This window comes from Oryza sativa, chromosome 8, assembly GCF_034140825.1.
Source record: "Oryza sativa Japonica Group chromosome 8, ASM3414082v1".
Lineage (NCBI taxonomy): Eukaryota > Viridiplantae > Streptophyta > Magnoliopsida > Poales > Poaceae > Oryza > Oryza sativa.
This window is the reverse complement of record NC_089042.1, coordinates 16,914,826-16,933,271: the sequence shown is the minus strand read 5'-3', so window position 1 is coordinate 16,933,271 and position 18,446 is coordinate 16,914,826. Positions and strand designations below refer to the sequence as shown.

The following is an 18,446-nucleotide window of genomic DNA, read 5'->3' as shown; positions in this document are numbered from 1 at the left end:
GGCAAGTGGGCCCCACCTGGCAGCGGCTCAAATGGGCCGATCCACCGTGGACCGGGACCGTGCGGGTGGCCCACAGCCGGTCCTCGAGACCGATGGTCCAGATTGGCCGGGAGCCGATCGGACGGCGCGGGCGGCGGCTGCCGGGCTCGGCTCAGCTTCAAGCCGGCCGGACGGCTATGGTAGTGCGGCGGCGGCACGCGGTCACCGGCGACGGCAATCGGCGTTGCGGAAGGCGGCGGCGCGGCTCGGTGCTAGGAGGGAGAGGAGAAAAAGAGGAAGGGATCCTCACCGGTGAGCACGGCGGCAGGTGTGGAGGATGAAGGCGGCAGCGAGCTTGTACGACTTGTGCAGCATGCGGAGGAAAAGCTTGGGGCTGGGTTAAGACTGTCAAAAACTGCTAGGCGTAGGCCTTGGCTTGCCTTGCCGCTTCGTACGCTTGCTGCTGCTCTTGCATCTGGCGAAGCGTATCTTGCAACTTGGCCATGTTCTGACGCATAGCGCCCATGTCAGCTTCGGCTTGAGCTTCAAGGCTAGCGTTGGCTTGCGAGTTGGTGAGTGTTGTCGAAGTTGTAGCTTGTTGCGACGAGGCGGCAGCTTGAGACGCCCCCGGTATTTGAGACGAAAGGATTACGTCCCTGATCTGGAGCGCTTTCGCCGCGGCCGCTGCCTTCGCCGCCTCCTGGTCTGTCGAAGTAGTCGGTGCCGAAGGTGGGAGAGATGGCGACACCGCCGGAGGTGGCGTGGCTCTTGCTTCGGCCTTGGAAGCCAAAGGCTCTGCTCCTTCTTCCCCAGCCATCTCCCCCTCGCTGCTACCCTCCTTTCGCTTGGCAACTCTCTCCTTAACGATCTTCTTCAATGGCATCAGTGGTTTCGTTCACTCTCAGTGGTTTCGATTCGACAACTGCTTCAAGTGGTTCTCTCAACAGTGGTTGGAAAAAGAGACAATTGTATTGCTTAGTAAAAATTTTTCAGATCCCCTGTTACATGGGCTACTTATAACCCTATTACAGATTCCTCCTCTAGGGTTTAGGCTTTACAGGGGAATTTACATGGTTGCTTTTATGATAGGGACATTATTATGGGCATACAGTGTCTTTTGCTTGCATGGGCTCCTAATGGGCCAAGTAGCTCGGCCCAATTGTTGGCGAAGCCTCCGGAAGGCATGTTGGCCCGCTGGGCCTTTTCTTGGTGAAGTTTGGTACTTGGCGAAACCCATGCCCTTCGTGGCAAGGCTTTCGCCTCGTAGTCTTCGGCCGAATGGCTCTCCGATGAGGTCCATCCCCGGCGAAGCTTGTGTACTTCATGCCACGGCTTTCGCCATGTGGCCTTCGCCCATGTTGTCTCCTCGGCCTTCGTCCCTTGCCTCCGTCTTGCGCCCTTGCTTAGGCCCTTGGTTTCGGTAGGTTCGGCCGAAGGTTCTCGTGGTATACCTCCAACAACTGTGAACACACTCTTTTTCTTTTCCTGATTGCTTTCACTGTGAACATAATGGTACAGTATGAAATTATAATTGCTTTTTTTTTCCCCTGGGAGAAGTTCATTGTTAGCATCAAAGCATAAAGATTGTACATCCACATGATAAGCCATATCAGGGTCACTATGACGAAATGGCTCGAGGGGGAAGGCAGCACCAACACTGAAGTCCTTGTCATTGTATATGATTTCCTATGTCGATATGATGTGCACTCTGTACGATTTCTTTTGATCCTAAAAATGGACGCCAAGATGCCTAAGATGGATCTGTGGGTGAGGATGAGTCTAAAAAGGTTAACACATGATAATTTAGTATTATAACTGTTTGAAATCATGGTTTTCCATGTATATTGACCTAAATGATTCTAATTCCAATTTACAAGTCCCATGGCTATGGTTAAGTGAAACTAGAAACATTCAGTCAACAATATTTAGCATGTGCTTGTGCTTCATGGTAATTTTGTTCGAGCCAATTTCTGTGCGCGGCGTGTCCCAGCATGCACTTATACTCTTCTAGTGAGCTTAAGTACATGGTACACGAGGGAACATAGGAACTGGGAGTAGATCCAGTTTGCGGAAAGTACCCTGTAAGATGAGCAAATTAACTTTAGAACATGCAGATTGCAGAAAAGGACTTGAAAAGAAAAGGAAAAGGCAATCGGGTCCTTCATCTGCCTCTTTCACAAGAGCAATGATCCAACTTGTGCCCACTGCCCACAACGACGGAGATGATAGCATGGCAAGCTACAAATGATTGAGCCGAGGAGCAAACCCAGTCGGGACCTCCGTGATGGAGGTTGAAGCTACCTTGGCCAAACAAATAAATCACAGCCGCCCCTTGTAAATCCGACATCGATGCCGAAGGAGAAGAACACCATTCTTGTGTATTTTCTTGCTGGAGAATTCTTGAACAGCCGGCGCAACCTCTCCTATGTGGATCTGGAGAACTCCGACCTGCACACACAGAGGAGTAGGACGTAGGTGATTAACCCAGAGGTCTTCAACCGGACGATATATGCCAGAGCGAGCTCCAGCAATTCCATCCATGGCCAGACACCTCCAGGACGAAGGAGGAAGATGCCACCATCCTCTTCGAACTGCACAGCAAAAGGAAAAAAAAAAACCTACTACAGAATTTACCTGACTACGGGATGAGCCCGACTATCCCTCGGACCCCTCATCCCCTCGCCGGCGGCCAAAGACCACCGGAGACGGAGAGGGAATCCGGAGGGGAAAACTCTACGTCGCACTGAAAGTCACCTCTCAGAGGAGGCACCGAGAGAGACGGGAGGGGAAAGTTATTTTAGATAGTATTCGCTCCGTCTCTAAATATTTGACGCTGTTGACTTTTCAAAACATATTGGATTGTTCGTTTTATTAAAAAATTTAAGTAAGTATTAATTCTTTTCATATTATTTGATTCAGTGTTAAATATACTTAGGTATACATATACATATAGTTTTATATATTTCACAAAAATTTTTGAATAAGATAAACGGTCAAATGTGTTTAAAAAAGTCAACAGCGTCAAATATCGAGAGACAGAGGGAGTAATATTTTGATTGTACATTTTGCTTGCAAAGCGCATGATTTTAGCTTAGTGTATGACGATCGTTTTGGTAATTTGGTAGCATAGCCAAGTTGAGCTATAGCTCGAGCTAGCAAACTAGCTTGTTTCAGCTACGCCGAACGGTTGCTCGAATGCTCGTCATTTCTCACGAATTTCTCGACGAGCCCGGTTTTTCTGGCCCGTGGAGGATAGCTTGCTCCAAAAAGCTAGGATTTTTTTTTCACCAGTTCCAAACACAAAGCATGGCTAGGCTAGGCTAGAATACCTCTTGCCAAAAATCCAAAGGAACCCCCAGAATTAGATAGAATTTTACAATATTTTCATCAAACAACTCTAATTAGTTATGCTCATGATAGCTAAGTTTGACTAGCTCATAAGGATATATTAGAATTCTACTATGATGATGGAAGTTTGATCAATTGTCACAAGAACTTTACAAGCCAGGGTTACATAACTCCATTGGAAAATACCATGCCAATTACAATAATTAATTTAGTTGTTTCAACATGAAACAGTTGCCTGATTCAACAACAGAGGGAAGCATCTTTGTCACATAAATAGTAACATGATTATAAGTACCAAAGCAAAACTTTCACAGCCCCCGGGAACTACTTCCCCTGTAGATCAACAAATATATCCCTGAAGGAAAACCAGGCAGGCAGGCACCACCACCAACACAAAACAAGAGTTGTTTACGCCTAGCAGGACCCAAGTAGAAAAACAGGCGACAAGTTAGTCATCACTATACTAACTGAACCAATCTAATCAAATAAAATAGTAGGAAACACATGCATGATAAAGCATTTAGATAGAGAATGTCTTAGATCCTAAATATGAAAATGGCAAACTAGCATCTCCACTGAACATATTAAGACTATCCTTTTAAAGCTTCTGGAAAATCAACATGTGAGCAATGTGTGTTCAACTCCCAAACAATGCAATAACTTGCAAATACATATGCACATCCTCACAGAAATGCATTTGCTTTCTCTCTGCTAATTAAGTTCAGTGCTAACAGAAGAAATAAACTAGTCAAGTATGATTTGTAACAGTGATAACATTGCAATTGTAAATGACAACCATAATCAAATTCAACTGTGCTAATTGTGGTTGTGATGCTTGGCGAGTTACCTAAGAAGACAAGAGAGAACATGGACACTCTACAGGCACATTGTACAGTTCAAATTGTGTTACATCAAGGTCATTACTACTACTTTCATATGTTTTGTAGGTTGCATAACCTCAATGGCCAGCATTACTTGTTCAAACTCCTTTAGTAGCTCCATACAAGCAGCTGTGAGACCATTTTCAGTCCTGTATGCAGATGGGTGCAGCTAACTGTCCATTTGTGCTGTAAAGTGCAAATGCAAATCTTAACCTACATCTTATTTTCCTCACCGAATATGTTTCTTTTCAAAAAACAAAAACTCTAAATAGCATAACCTACTAATTCATCTTATGCATAATAATAATTGTAACTAAAATGCACAGCGTATTTTTTCTCGCAAACATGCAAAAGATTGCATGTCATACAATTAGAAGAAAGCAAGTTGTTTACACGACACAATTCATCAGAAGACAATTACTTTTTCAGTGTATCTCAACAAAAATAAGCAATCAATGTTAGTAATAAATATATACACTTGTAGGGTCTCACGAAGATTTGCAAACCCCAATTGAGAAATGTGTGCCCAGATAGTTGCATAATATCTAATTAAAATGCAAAGCTCTGCAGCCATCTTGCTTTCACTTTAATACTAGGAAAAAGACTCAATAATTAATAAATTGATCAATCAGTTGTATTGAGAGTTGGGTGCATAGTAGAAGCCAAAAATGCATACATTCAAGCAGAATCATTGCACCGGAGGCAAGACTTACCCCGTCTATCCCTACTTCCGTTTCATCTGCCATGCCCTGTTCTCCCTTTGAAACAATAAATGTCCCTTGGTCCTACAGGTAGAGAGGGGAAACAATGAGCTTAATTACCAAGCAGAGCACAAAATGCTCCATTGAAAGGAATAACTATTATTAAAGAGAACAATGACGGGAAAAAAATAAAAAACATGTCACTAACCATTGTGTACGAAAGCAACAGGTGTAGATATGGTGAATGATGCTACTAGGACTTGGCATATTAGTCGCAAAGATACATCCATCTGATGTGGGTGACAATGTGCCGCTTCTGAGGTGGTATTGTGCAAGATAATTCTCCTTCTGATGGTAAAACACAATGGCATCACCCACAATGGTAGGAAACGCCTTGGAGCTGACACAGAGATTCCTATTACCAAGGAAAAGGGAATTGCTGCCGATGCAAGTCACCGGGACAGTTGTTCCCGAAATAAGATCAGCTAGTCTGTAAACTGAAATTTGTGCATACACACTAACACCAAAGGTGACCAACAGAATGTCAGAGTCACATTCTACCAAATGGTAGAGAAAGAATGAGTCAGGTGTCCTTGCTGGACATTTAGCAATTGATTTTGGTGGTGGTAGCGAGAGCTCCGTCGTCCCTTCCAGTTGCAGTTGCAGGGGTGGGTCTATCTGCAAGACCTCAGGTCCACCATAAGCCGTGGCTTGATCCAATATGTATAGCTTGCCTTGGAATGGCAATGGAGTATAGGCTTGGTACATGGACCAGCTCGACACCCTCCACTGCTTATCCCCAGAGGCGGCGAAGGCTACGCGCACCGTGCGGAATAACCATATCATAAGCAAGACGGCTTGATCATCAGCTGATGATGTTATGGAGGCAGCAGCGACATCTCTGAGATATTCCTCCGACCGGCGGCCCATGTACGGCAGCAAGGTGTCCAGCGGCGGGAAGTCGACGATGTCGCCGGTGAAGGGGTGGAGAAGACGGACCGCGGTGTCACGGTTCCGCTGCAGGAGGAGGATTCCGTCGACGGAGTCAAGGATGCGGTGGTCGCGGACGATGGGCAGCTTGAGACGGACGAAAGCGCCGGTGGAGAGGTTGAAGAAGCGAACGAAGCCACGCAGCATGCCGTGGCCCGGGTAGAGACCGTTCCCCTCAGGGAGCATCATCCACCGCCGCGGGTGGAAGCGTGGGTCCACAACGCCGCGGCCGCACGGGCTGGCGGTGCAGGAGCGCCAGTGGTGGCACGCGGCGCGGAAGCAGATGTAGTCTCGCACATCTCCAGCCAGCACCCGCCAGCCTATCAGGCTCACCAGATCCTCCGCCAGAGAAGCCCACGACGATGAGTCCCGAGCAGCATGAGTGGTGGCCGTCCGCCGCCGGCGCTTGCCGCTGCACGCCACCAAGGCCGCTGGCATGCCGATCTACCGGATGCCAGGGGCACCAAATATATTTCTTTTTGGGGGAAACCTGTTATTAGTACTAGGATTGAGACAAAGCGAAAAAATATCCCAGATCTACAACAGAAGATGGGGAATAAAGACGATGAGTGTAGGGCACGGGTGCTCACCGGGGGCGGAAGCAGCAGGACGCCGGCACGGCTGCTCGCGGGATGGAGATTGGCGCCGGCGGGCGAACTCGCGAGGATACTATTGCCGAGGCCGAGGAGATGGGGAGATTGACTGGGCGCGAGGAGTGAAAGGCAAAAGTATGCGGCGGAAGCAGTAGGTCGCCGACATCGCTGTTCTCCGGTGATGGAGATGGAGACCGGCGAGACGGCGCAGAACGAGACGGGACGGACGGGTGTTGAGGGTTTCTCCCCTTTTGTTTTTGTTTGAGAGAGAGAAGGGGAGGGGGACCGGGCCGGAGGCCCATTATTACGCTGGGATGTCGTTGTCGATTTGGGCTTTCCATAACCTTTGTCTCGATCGGCTAAGAAGTCCTTGACTTCCTTAATGGTAAAAAAATCTAATTCGTAATGTTAAGAAAACCCGGATAGAACGACCCTAACCCTCAATATTAAAACCGGTACAGACCGACTCCTATGGCAGTATTATGGGCAGTATTTGATGACATGGCAACTTGACTGTGGTCAACATTGCTGACTTAGCTGAGGATGGTGGGAAATAGGTAGCTGACACTAGGTTATCGTTAGCTGAGTGAGATCCGGACTGGTAAATGCCCACGCGTGTAGCCATCCCGCTCATTTTTTCATTGACCGAAACCCTAGACATGTTTACTGTGAGCTTGGCGACGAAGAGGGCGACGGCTCGGGTGGCGCTAGGGGGCGCGTCGACAGCGGTGGAATGCAGCGCGGTGGTGGTTTGGGGCGACCGCAACTGGAGCAGCACGAGCTGGTGAGTCCACCCTTTCTTTATCGTGGTCTCCCCATTTTGATTTAGGGTTCTCCACCAAATTATATGTTGTGGTAGATGCGCACTGTGCCCTCGGATTTGGTGTAGTCAGCATTGTTTATGTAGAACAACAGTTGGTAACCTCGATTTGGTCATACTATATCATCCATTGCCTCTCTTTTTATTTGGGATCTAAAACCTAGGTATTTTAAAACGATGGGGAAGTGATTTTTTTCCAACTTGCATGTAGGTTCCATGGACGTCTTAAACACCCTTCAAGTTACGTTTCACTTCAATAGAGATTTTGTGGTGTCTGGTAGGGAGAAGCACTATGTTGGTGGAAGTGAGGCAATGTCTTACCTAGATCAAGATAAGGTATCTCTGCCTAAAATAGTAGGCCATTTGCATGACCACTACAAAGTTGGTGAAGGAACAATGCTACATTTGTTGTTCCCAGGGAAAGATCTTAATTCTGAGTTAAGGGCACTATTGGATGACGACAGTATGTGCCAATACATGAATGATTGTATTGTGGATGGAGGGGTGGCTGAGGTGTATGCAGATGCACCAATCCTAGTTGATCTATCATATGAGGATGAAGGAAGTGACTATGAGTTGGAGATGGAAGAGGACATGGGAGATGAATCAGATGGGAATGGGGTAGAACAAGTTGACATGGAAAGTGATAATGCAGAAATGGAGCAAGTTGGCATGGAAGGTGATAATGCAGAAGTGCAGCAAGTAGGCATGGAAGGTGACAATGCAGAGGCTGAGGCTGAACAAGTTCATGTTAGTGAGAGAAGTATAGTGGTATACACACAGGATCTTGAGCCATTGGCAACTCAAACACCTGATTTAACAGAGGAAGCTGAGCCAATGCCAATGTCTCAAGCCCTCCTGGAAGTAGTGTCCAGAGTAGGAATAGGAAGGCACCTTCATCTGCTACCACTGGTGTTAGGCTGTCAAAGACATCAATGACAACATCAAATAGGGTTAGTGATCGAATGTACTTTAAATTGTTTTCAATTCAAAACTTGATCTAATACAATCATTTGCAGGCACCAATGGAGCACCTTCAAATTGTAAAGATCAATGCAAAAGCAAAAGTGGCAACACAGCAGGGTGGGTCTGCATGTGTCAATTTGCAAGCAATTGTATCACACTCCCAAGCTTCTACAAGTGCATCAATCCAGATAAAATCTGGAAAGGCTTCTATTTCTCTTTCAGTTCAGGAGCCTGCAAAGAAGGGAAACAAGTCTCAGCATGTTCGACCAGCAAAGAAGGCTAAAAAAAAAGTTCAGCTGGACCACTCCTTCTGCTCCCACCTTGGCAATCTGATAAGCTGCGATTCTCTGTTTGTGGGATTTGTAATGCAAACTATGGTTTATGTAATGCCAGATTCTAAGGCTCCAACTTTTATTTTATGCAATTTAGCTTGCCAAACTCTAAGGCTTGTTTCTGTGATTTAATTCCAGACTATTAGGCTTGTTTGTTTGATGTTATACCAGACTCTAAACGCTTGATTGTGAAATGTTGCCACACTCTAAGGCTTGTTTGCTGTAATGGCAGAACTAATTTGACTATGTTCAATTCTGAATGTGAATGTGACTGTTGTAGAAGAAAACTGTGAATCTTATTGGTTTGGCACAAAATTGTTGTGTGGCAATATTTTGAGTCTGACTGTTGTGGCACAAAATTCTGCATCTTATTTGTTTGGCACAAAGTTATTGTGTGATAAAATTCTGAGTCTGACTGTTTTGGCACAAAAATTAAGAATCTGATTGCTATGAATCACAATCAGATTCCCATATTGCAATATTGCCATCACACTGCCATAATGCATTTAGACTATTCTGAATCATATTCATATTTCCATATTGTCAGGGTTACGGATAAGGCATACCTCCTATCCTACGACTTATAGAATACACTGATAAGGTATACCTTTGCGTACACGGATCGTTTCCGTATCCATCGTTTGGAATCTGTTGCAAATTACGGAAATATCTCTACGAGATAAGCGATTTCCTGAATCCTACTCGAAGGGATAGAGATTCCGTTGACTTGGGGGTCAAGATGATCCACGGTATAAAAAGGGACCTCCAGGGAGGGGTGCAGGGCATCGAATCTCATCGCCAACACACCCACCATAGTTTACGAAGCCGGAGTACGCGGAGCCAAGTCGCCAGAAGATCTCGTTGAGTACATCGATTACGATCTTGTCGTTATCGTCTGATTCGCTTACTTTCATTGTAATCTGTGGTTCTCCGTCATCAATCTCATATAAACTGGACTAGGGCTATTACCTGATAAGGGACCTGAACCAGTATAATCCTTTTCTTTTGTCTGCTTGATGTCATATTACGTAGATGTCACGCCCTGAAGTTTCCCCTTTCTTGCTTTAAAAATTCATTAAGTAAATCGCCCGAAGAAATTGTTTAAATTAACCTAGAGTTGAATCCTAATTAATAAACGTAAATAATAATCAAAAATGGCGTGGTGGAATTTTTCTTGAGTTCCCCATGTTCTAATACATTAACATGAATTTTAGTGAATTTTTCAGAGCCTTGGAAATAATTTTAACCAATTAAAACTACTTCGCGAAGCTTGCTCCAGCTGCGGCCCCGCACCCGACCCGTCACATGACTTCGGTGCCGGTTCGCCCGGTTACACCTCAAGTACAGTATCCGAAGCCCACTCGCACGCCACAAGCAATGATGGAGGCAGCTTCGGCCTTGAAAGCCCAGTTTCAAGCCTTTCTGCAGCAGCAGGAGCCGCGCCACCTCCGACGGCGGCGCCATCTCTCCCACCTTCGGCACCGACTACTTCGACAGACCAAGAGGGGGCGAAGGCAGCGGCCGCGGTGGAAACGCTCCAGATCAGGGACGTAATCCTTTCGTCTCAAATATTGGGGGCGTCTCAAGCTGCCGCCTCTTCGCAACAAGCTACAACTTCGACAACAATCACCATCTCGCAAGCCAACGCCAAACTTGAAGCTCAAGCCGAAGCTGACATGGGGGCTATGCGTCAGAACATGACCAAGTTGCAAGATACGCTTCGCCAGATGCAAGAGCAGCAGCAAGCATACGAAGCGGAGAGGCAAGCCAAGGCCTATGCCCAGCAGTTTTTGACCGTCTTCACCCAGCCCCAAGCTTTTCCTCTGCATGCTGCACAAGTCGTACAAGCTCCGACGTACTTCGCCAAGCCTGCTCCAGCTGTGGCCCCGTGCCCGACCCCTGACATGATTTTGGCGCCGGTTCGCACGGTTGCACCTCAAGTACAGTACCCGAAGCCCACTCACATGCCAAAAGCAATGATGGAGGCAGCTTTGGCCTTGCAAGCCCAGTTTCAAGCCTTTCTGCAGCAGCTAAATCAACCCAACAACTTACCAAGAATTTCACCTTCGACCCAAGCCGAGGGAACTCCAAGTCAGGGTGCTCTAGCTGGGCAACTGCTGGGCCAGTACGGCATTTCAAGCCAAGCGAACCAGCTGGCTCAAGGGGTTTCGCCTCGAAGCCAATTACCGCAATTCGACCCCAGTGCCACGATTCAAGCACCTATGACCTTCATGCAAGCTACGCCCCTCGGGTTCGGAACAGCTCCACTGCCGAACCAAGCCTGGACCCAAGCCATGATCGACCCAACCGTGGCGGCACAAGCCGTTTCGACGGATCAGCAAGCCCAGGCGTTGGTGTTTGGCACGGGGCACCAATCAACGCCCAGGGCCCAACCTCATGTGCAAGCCGTGACTTCACCATTCGCGCTTCCATACCTGTAGCTAGGTTGGCCCTGCCAACATGGTGCTGCGATAAAGCCGGGTGGCGAAAAGGGTTTGCCACTGAGTTGGAGAATCAAGAGTCATCTCATTCCTCCTCAATTCAAGTACCCTCCCATCCCAAGGTATTTGGGAGAAACGGACCCAAAAGAGTTCCTTTCCATCTATGAATCCGCAATTGAAGCCGCTCATGGCAATGAGAATATCAAGGCGAAGGTAATTCACCTCGCGCTCGATGGCATTGCTCGATCTTGGTACTTTAACTTGCCTCTTAATAGCATTTACTGATGCGAGCAATTGCGCGGTGTCTTTGTCCTTAACTTTCGAGGTACCTATGAGGAGTCGAAAATCCAACAAGACCATCTTGGCATTCGCCAAAGGCCAGGGGAATCGACACGGGAATACATGTGCTGGTTCTCACAGGCGCGATGCCAAGTGCAAGATATAACGAAGCATCCGTTGTCAACGCAGCTTTGGCTGGCTTACTTGAGGGTGAACTCACAAGGAAGATCGCTCGCAAGGAGCCAAGGACGATCGGACACCTCTTTCGCATAATCAATGGTTATGCTCGAGTTGAGGAAGACACCAAGCAGTGGCAGGAAATCCAAGCCGACTATGACAAGGCAGCTGCCGCTGCAACTGCCGCCGCACAAGCTCAAGCTCAAGCCATTGGTCTAGCACCTGTGCTGGTTCGGCCCCCACCTCCAGCAAATCAAGGGCAACCTCCAAGGCCGAGTCAAGCTCCAATGACGTGGAAAAAATTCAGAACCAATCGCGCCGGAAAGGCAGTGATGGCTGTCGAAGAAGTACAAGCCCTTTGCAAGGAGTTCGACGCCCAACAAGCAGGCAGCCAGCAACAACCTTTTTGCAAGAAAATCAAGAAGGATTTGTACCGCGCCTTTCACGGACGCTCTTCGCACACGACTGAGCAATGTCGAAATATCCGACAGCAAGGTAACACTCAAGCCACAAGGCAGTAGCAACGCAGGGCTGAAGAGGCGCTTCGCAAAGCAGTTCTTGACCAAGCACCTCAGGCCGAACAACGCCAAGATGCACAGTGAAGAGTGATCCAAGTCATCACAAGATTTGATCCCTTTTCGCAATCATCGAAATGCCAGAAAAAGATGCAACTTCGTGCAGTGCACAACATCGTCTCAGCAGGTGAAGGGACCCCAAGGTATTTCGCGCAACAGATATCTTTCGGACCAGAGGATGCCGAAGGAGTTCTGTTCCCACACCAAGACCCACTGGTGGTATCGGCAGAAATGGCCGGTTTTGAAGTTCGGTGTATCTTGATTGATGGGGGAAGCTCAGCTGATGTCATTTTCGCCGGAACATATGCCAAGATGGGGCTACCGACCGTGGCGTTGTCTCAAGCACCGACTTCGCTTCGGGGTTTTGGAGGCGAAGCCGTGCAAGTCTTGGGTCAAGCCCTCCTAAAGGTCGCCTTCGGTACTCAAGAAAACAAAAGAGAAGAGGAGATACTCTTCAACATTGTTGACATCCTGTACAACTACAATGCCATATTCGACCGAGGCACTCTGAACAAATTCGAAGCAGTCTCCCACCACAACTATCTCAAGCTCAAGATGCCTGGTCCAGCCGGTGTGATTGTCGTCAAGGGGCTGCAGCCCTCGGCCGCCGTAGTGGCCCCCTTCGACAGGGAAGTGCATACTGTCGACATCGAAGGGCAAGAAAGAGCTAGACCAATGCCGAAGCTTTCTCTACATGGCAAGGTTACCCAGGTGCAGATAGACGATATCGACCCCACAAAAGTCGTATCGCTCGGGGGAGATCTGGGCGAGCAAGAGGTGAACAGTATCTTGGCTGTGCTCAAGAAGAACATTGATATCTTCGCCTGGGGGCCAGATGAAGTTGGAGGCATTTCGCTAGACCGCATCATGCACCACCTAGTAGTTAAACCTGACGCAAAGCCGAAAAAGCAGAAATTAAGAAAGATGTCAGCAGATCGCCAAGAAGCGGCGAAAGCAGAAGTGCAAAAGCTACTCAAGGCAGGGGTAATTCAAAAAATCGACCACCCAGAGTGGTTAGCAAATCCGGTACTGGTGAAAAAGTCGAACGGTGTTGACGGTCGTTAGCGATCAGTTTCGACCGTCAATATTACCAAAATAGAGGAGAACTAGTTATGCTTGCAATGCATATTTATGTTAGAATAATAATATTCCACTAGTATTTGGTTCACTAACCTTTTGCAGAGAATAATCATTAAGTGGAGGAGAATCGACATCAAATCAGACGATAAATCAATCGGACGATGTTGAGAATCAGACTTATGTATGAATGGGCCAAGAACTCAGAAATGACACGATGAATTGGGCCAAAATTCACAAGTCTGCAAAGAGAAACAACGGAGGAGGCCGCCAGCCAAAACCTGGGCTGGTTGGGCCAGCCCTTGGTTCTGCCGAACCAGGGAGTTCGGCCGAACCCCCTAGCACCGTTGGATGCAGGGTTTCTGGTGGATGGCTTGGATCACTCCCCAATGACGGTTGGAGGGCAATTCCGACCATTCCAACTGCCACAACCATCATTGGCAGCCTATTTAAGGAGCTCCTCTTCTCACTTCACTCACACACTTCAAGCAAAGCTCTCTCATATTCTCTGAAGTTTAGTTTAGTGTTCTTAAGCTAGTGGAATAGGAATAGAGTAGAAATCGGAGTCCGGAAGCCTTTGGAAGAGTTCGGGTATGGCTCTAGTAGCTCTTCTCTTCTCCTTTGTAAGCTTTGTACTTTATTTATAATACTCTTCTTTATACATTTATGGTATTGAAATACTTTCCGAGTATATGAATGCCAACTTTACATTATGTACATGTTATACTGATTATACTACTAGCTTATCTGGGAAATGCATCGGTACGGGTATAGTGTTTGCTTATGCAATTACTCTATGTCATGACGATGATATTAGAGTAGTATCTGGTAGTTTAGGCGTGGTGTCTAGATTACGGGATATCATTATTTGGGGTTATATGCTGCGAATGAGAGGTGGGCCGCTGATGGTGACAGCTCAGTACGGGTATTCCTCCGCTCGTGTATATTGTCCTAAGTTAATTTTCTAGGGAAGGTACTCCTTTGTATTTAGCCTCGGTTGTATGGTCATGACGGGCTGTCGTAAGGAACTCGGCAGTCAGGGGTTACTTCTCGAAGTACCAGGAGGTCATCGGATAGAGGGTATTAGCTAGTATGTCAGATAACTAGAATATATGTATACTATGTATACTAGAAGTATAGGAATAGATTTTTGTCCTCTTTTTTGTCCACTTAGCTTAGATATTTTAGTATAAGAATGAGTAGCTCCCTGCTTGTGTGTCATTCTACCGTTGGATTATATTAACCCCTACTTAGACTATGATTATTACAAGTAACATATAAATTATTAGTCAGGTTCTTTCTACTATGATATTCCCACGGGATTAAATAAATACGATACCCTTGAAATACTCTCGGGTGAAATGCTACAATGGTATATCCGTGCGCTTGCGGATGAACTCTGTAACCATAATATACCAGGAGTATTTCTGCGCCATTGCTGGGAATTATATTTCTAGTAATGTCGTTAAGAAATACCAACAAGCATTTCTGGTGCCGTTGCCGGGGAATATTTATAATAGAGATTACCAGAACTAATATTTTATATTTACCTCTGTATAATCACTGTCCTTTGCAGGCTAACCTTGGTTGTTTTCACTTTTGTGTGGAAACAGGGTAGTGCGTGACTGGTTTCAACCTGCCAGAAAACTTTAAGGAAAATCCAGAAGCTTTCTTCCGGAGCGTCAAGCCGCGAGTCGTCGCTCCGCAGAAAACTCTCCCGACAAAGAAACCAGCCATACCAGCGCCACAGACTTTCAAGACTATGGCTAACAAGACTCTCTGTGAATTTGCTGCTCCCTCTGCTGACAATGTGGCCATTGGGCCGCAGATCAACATGGGAGATGTGGATTTTTATCTGAAGTCTAGCCTCATCACGATGGCGCAGGCTAGCCCATTCTGTGGCAAGCCGAACGAGGATGCCAATGCTCATTTGCAGCACGTACACTATGAAGGGTCTCAGTCCAGACGCCGTCAGGCTACGACTGTTTTCATTTTCTCTCCTTGGGAAAGCAAAGCAGTGGTTTTATGCCAACCGTGCTACAATCAACACTTAGGACAGATGCTCCACGGCATTCCTCTTAATGTTCTTTCCGATGGGCAAAACCAATGCCCTTCACGGAAGAATTTTGAGTTTCCAGCAGACAAGGGACGAGTCCATTCCTGAGGCGTGGGAACGACTTCAGGAGTATGTGGCCGCCTGTCCTCATCATGGGATGGACGACTGGATGATCTTGCAAAATTTCTATAATGGACTCACTCCCATGTCCCGTGACCACCTAGACGCGGTAGCTGGAGGAGCCTTCTCACCTCGATCGCCAAACAGCCAAATCAAGATGGGTTTTGTAGAAAAACAGCTAAACCGGCTAGCAGAGCCAATTTAGAGATCAAAATCAGCCTCTAGGCCAATTTAGATCGATATGAGGATAACTACCCGTCTCGTGGGTAAAACGGAAGGTTTTCAGGACAAACCTACAAAGAGGTGTTGCACTCTCGCAGCGGCGGCGGACGATTTACAACGCAAATCGACAAAGATGGACTAAAACTAGGGTAAAATAGAAAACATGGTAAAAGAACGATTCAAGTAGATTGTATTCGGGGGTTTACAATGAACCGGCCTTGTCCCTTATATAGGGGTTGGTCTTGCCCTCTACAGGTCCTTCTCCACGTCCAACTTAGGATAGAAACTTAAGAAAACATGAAACATGCCTTCCCGAGCAAGGAAGCTTTGAGACTAGACGTAACAGACCCAGACTCGGACTCAGCCGGTCAGACCGGCCACATACAACCGGTCTGACCGGCCCTCACCCGGCGGTCTGACCGGCCAACACACGGCGGTCATACCAGCCCGCTCTGAAGGAAACCCGACACTTTTCAAACATTGGCAATTTTCCCCTATTTCGTCCATAGGTGCCAAATTTAGGTGTAAACAGATAGCACCCGCGGTGGCGGTGACTCCTCGCTTGACTCAACGCGAGGGTCATTAGTGACGAGATGCGAACCAACACTAATCCTATATACCTATACAAATCATCCCCACTACTACAATTCTATGCTTCCTGGTGCTTCCACGTCACCCCTTTTTATCCACACCGTTGGATCCGCATCAAGCCCTTCCTCCCACATCGCTCCTCTCTTCTCCTCTCCAGCATCTCGCTGTGGCACCGGCCCCACGCGCATTCCCTCCTCTCCTCTCCTGCATCTCGCTGCTTCGCCGGCCCCACACGCGCATCAGCTCCCCTCTCCCGCATCGCTCCTATCCTCTCCCGCATCTTGCACCGCGCGCCAGGCGCGGGCCCGCCACCGGTTGCTCTCCCCGCGCGACGCGCTTGGTTCCTCCCCCATCGCACGCTACTTCTTCCATCCCCACCCGGCCGTACGCGCACCGCCGCCGCTCTTGCTTCTCCTCGCATCCCCGCGCCGCTCTCGCTTCCCCCATCCCAGCCACTCCGCTTCTCCTATTATATATTCCTTTCCCAAAGGTTTGCTTCCTTCTCTTCTTGAATCATATAGTATATGTTCATTCAATTTATGGCCTTTATTTCTTTCTCCAGTCACGCTAGATTGATCTGTTCCTGTTGCCACTAAGTTATCAAAGAATTAGAAAAACAGATAGACGGATTTGGTTTGGCCTCTTCTTTATTTTCTACTAGCAAGATTGAAATTAAACCAATTTTTCAACTTTGCTGCTGTATTTCTGAATTCCTATTGCAGTTCGTTCCTACTCCTATTGCCTGCTATCATTGTAGCAGCAGCTATGGGCTATTACTGAGGTCAGTTCCCACAACATTTCCCATTCAAAGCGGTGACTGATTGGGTTTTCCCATATGATTCCTCTATCAAGAAAATATCCCAATATATCGGTTCCTCATATTCGTTTATGGTCATCGGCTTTCCATATATTATTATATGACCATGCATCGATATCTTCTTTGCAAGAGGTAGTAAGCAATTTCTTCAGTAGAAACACCGTCAGAATTTTCATGTGTAAACTATCATAGATTGCAAGGCCATGTGTCACTATTTTAGCAATGAACTTAATTTAGGTACATATATCGGTTCCTAGATCTGTGCATGCTATACTTCCTTGCTATATCATGTTTCTACTTGAAGTTCAGGTTTGCAAACTACAGTTTTGTGATTGATATAACTTTATTCTTTGGATTTTCTTCTGTCTGAGGTTTCAATGTAGTCCAAGGATGTAATCGCATCGGCTGATGTGATCAACCACGAAACAGAAATGCCATTGATCACCATCGGAAGTAATGCATATAGTAATTTGATTATCCTGGTGATCAAAACTTTTTCTCGCCAACTTCTAGATATTTCTAACCTCTGTCAGTAAGTTTATTGATATTGTGGTTATTAATTTCTGTTTATGCTAAATATTGCTTTCTCCTTTCTTTCCGGAATCATTCGTCAGATATCACATTTTCTCTTTAGTTCACTAAAATTGTATAAAGAATGTTGTATTAGGAATAATTTCATTAGTTATATATCTGTTTAGTAAGTAAAATATGTGGTACTCCACTGTGAGGTAAAACTGACCCTTTCAAAACATGAAAACATTTTATGGAATTGTACTTTCTTCTGTTGTTATTGCCTCTGTTCTTCATGTTGCAGGTATCTACTTTTTGTGCCATCTTAACACAGTGTTTCAACCGTAGACTTGCTGCATTGCTCCTGCTCCGCAGATCGAAGTTAGTACTTTAGATGACAGATTAATTAGTTGTAAGGCACTAGCCTAAAGCTAAAAAAAATAATTACGGTTTAATCTGCTTATTCCACTCAGACATTATTTAAGAATATAATTCACTGTTAAAAATACTATTTCCTTTAATAATCTAATCTATATATGCATTACACTATACCACAGCATCACAAATCGTTTGCACCCATGAATGGTACTTTGATGCTTCAGACTATCACACAATATTTCTGTATTATATGGATCATGCATTTTCTTGCTATTACACAATTGTACTTTTGATATACTTTAAGTTTAGAACTATATATTGCACATGAGTGTTCCGCAGCAACACGCGAGGTATCATCTAGTATCAGTTACGAATCAGAACTGATGTTCTTTTTTTAGCAGTGGAGGCCATCCGGAGGACATCACGGCCGTCGACATGGAATACACGCTGGCGGTTGCGGTGGCGCGACGACGCGCCTGTTCTATGACCTCAGACTGATCCACTCGGCCATAGGCGACGACGGCAAGGCGCACTCCATGTGCTGGCTATTGACGGCTCGACATCGTGCATGTTCTCCCAAGGCGTTCCCAACT

At 46.5% G+C, this 18,446-nt stretch overlaps 2 protein-coding genes, 1 long non-coding RNA gene and 1 other non-coding gene across 6 annotated transcripts; all 4 read right to left on the bottom strand.

The window, feature by feature from the left end:
- Window positions 1-397: 397 nt before the first annotated feature.
- Window positions 398-862, bottom strand: LOC136351573 (uncharacterized). The gene has a single exon (XM_066303750.1). It carries the CDS (start codon window positions 860-862, stop codon window positions 398-400), a length of 465 nt encoding a protein of 154 aa, XP_066159847.1.
- A 1,101-nt stretch (window positions 863-1,963) lies between these two features.
- Window positions 1,964-2,751, bottom strand: LOC107282006 (uncharacterized). The gene is made up of 2 exons (XR_001548146.3): window positions 2,614-2,751; window positions 1,964-2,427 (listed from the first exon to the last, which is right to left on the bottom strand). It is a non-coding gene; the product is annotated as an uncharacterized lncRNA (long non-coding RNA).
- A 649-nt stretch (window positions 2,752-3,400) lies between these two features.
- LOC4345381 (uncharacterized) lies at window positions 3,401-6,720 on the bottom strand. 3 transcript variants are annotated; one of them, XM_066303588.1, is made up of 4 exons: window positions 6,490-6,720; window positions 5,118-6,389; window positions 4,885-4,993; window positions 3,401-3,741 (listed from the first exon to the last, which is right to left on the bottom strand). In XM_066303588.1, the coding sequence occupies exons 2-3, from the start codon at window positions 6,335-6,337 to the stop codon at window positions 4,933-4,935; spliced, it is 1,281 nt and encodes a 426-aa protein (XP_066159685.1). In that variant the 5' UTR covers window positions 6,338-6,389; window positions 6,490-6,720; the 3' UTR covers window positions 3,401-3,741; window positions 4,885-4,932. The 3 variants fall into 3 exon arrangements, with proteins under 3 accessions (XP_066159685.1, XP_015648073.1, XP_025875676.1); XM_015792587.3 differs by having other exon boundaries at window positions 4,922-4,993; XM_026019891.2 differs by having other exon boundaries at window positions 4,922-4,993; window positions 5,118-6,374.
- An 8,547-nt stretch (window positions 6,721-15,267) lies between these two features.
- Window positions 15,268-15,374, bottom strand: LOC112936265 (small nucleolar RNA R71). The gene has a single exon (XR_003238392.1). It is a non-coding gene; the product is annotated as a small nucleolar RNA R71 (small nucleolar RNA).
- Window positions 15,375-18,446: the final 3,072 nt, after the last annotated feature.

Bases quoted from the DNA above. Each gene is read 5' to 3' on its own strand.
- LOC136351573 (XM_066303750.1), bottom strand. From the start codon at position 862: ATGCCATTGAAGAAGATCGTTAAGGAGAGAGTTGCCAAGCGAAAGGAG.
- LOC4345381 (XM_066303588.1), bottom strand. From the start codon at position 6,337: ATGCCAGCGGCCTTGGTGGCGTGCAGCGGCAAGCGCCGGCGGCGGACG. The intron at 4,994-5,117 runs GTTAGTGACATG...CTCTACCTGTAG, and splicing joins TGTTGCTTTCGTACACAATG to GACCAAGGGACATTTATTGT.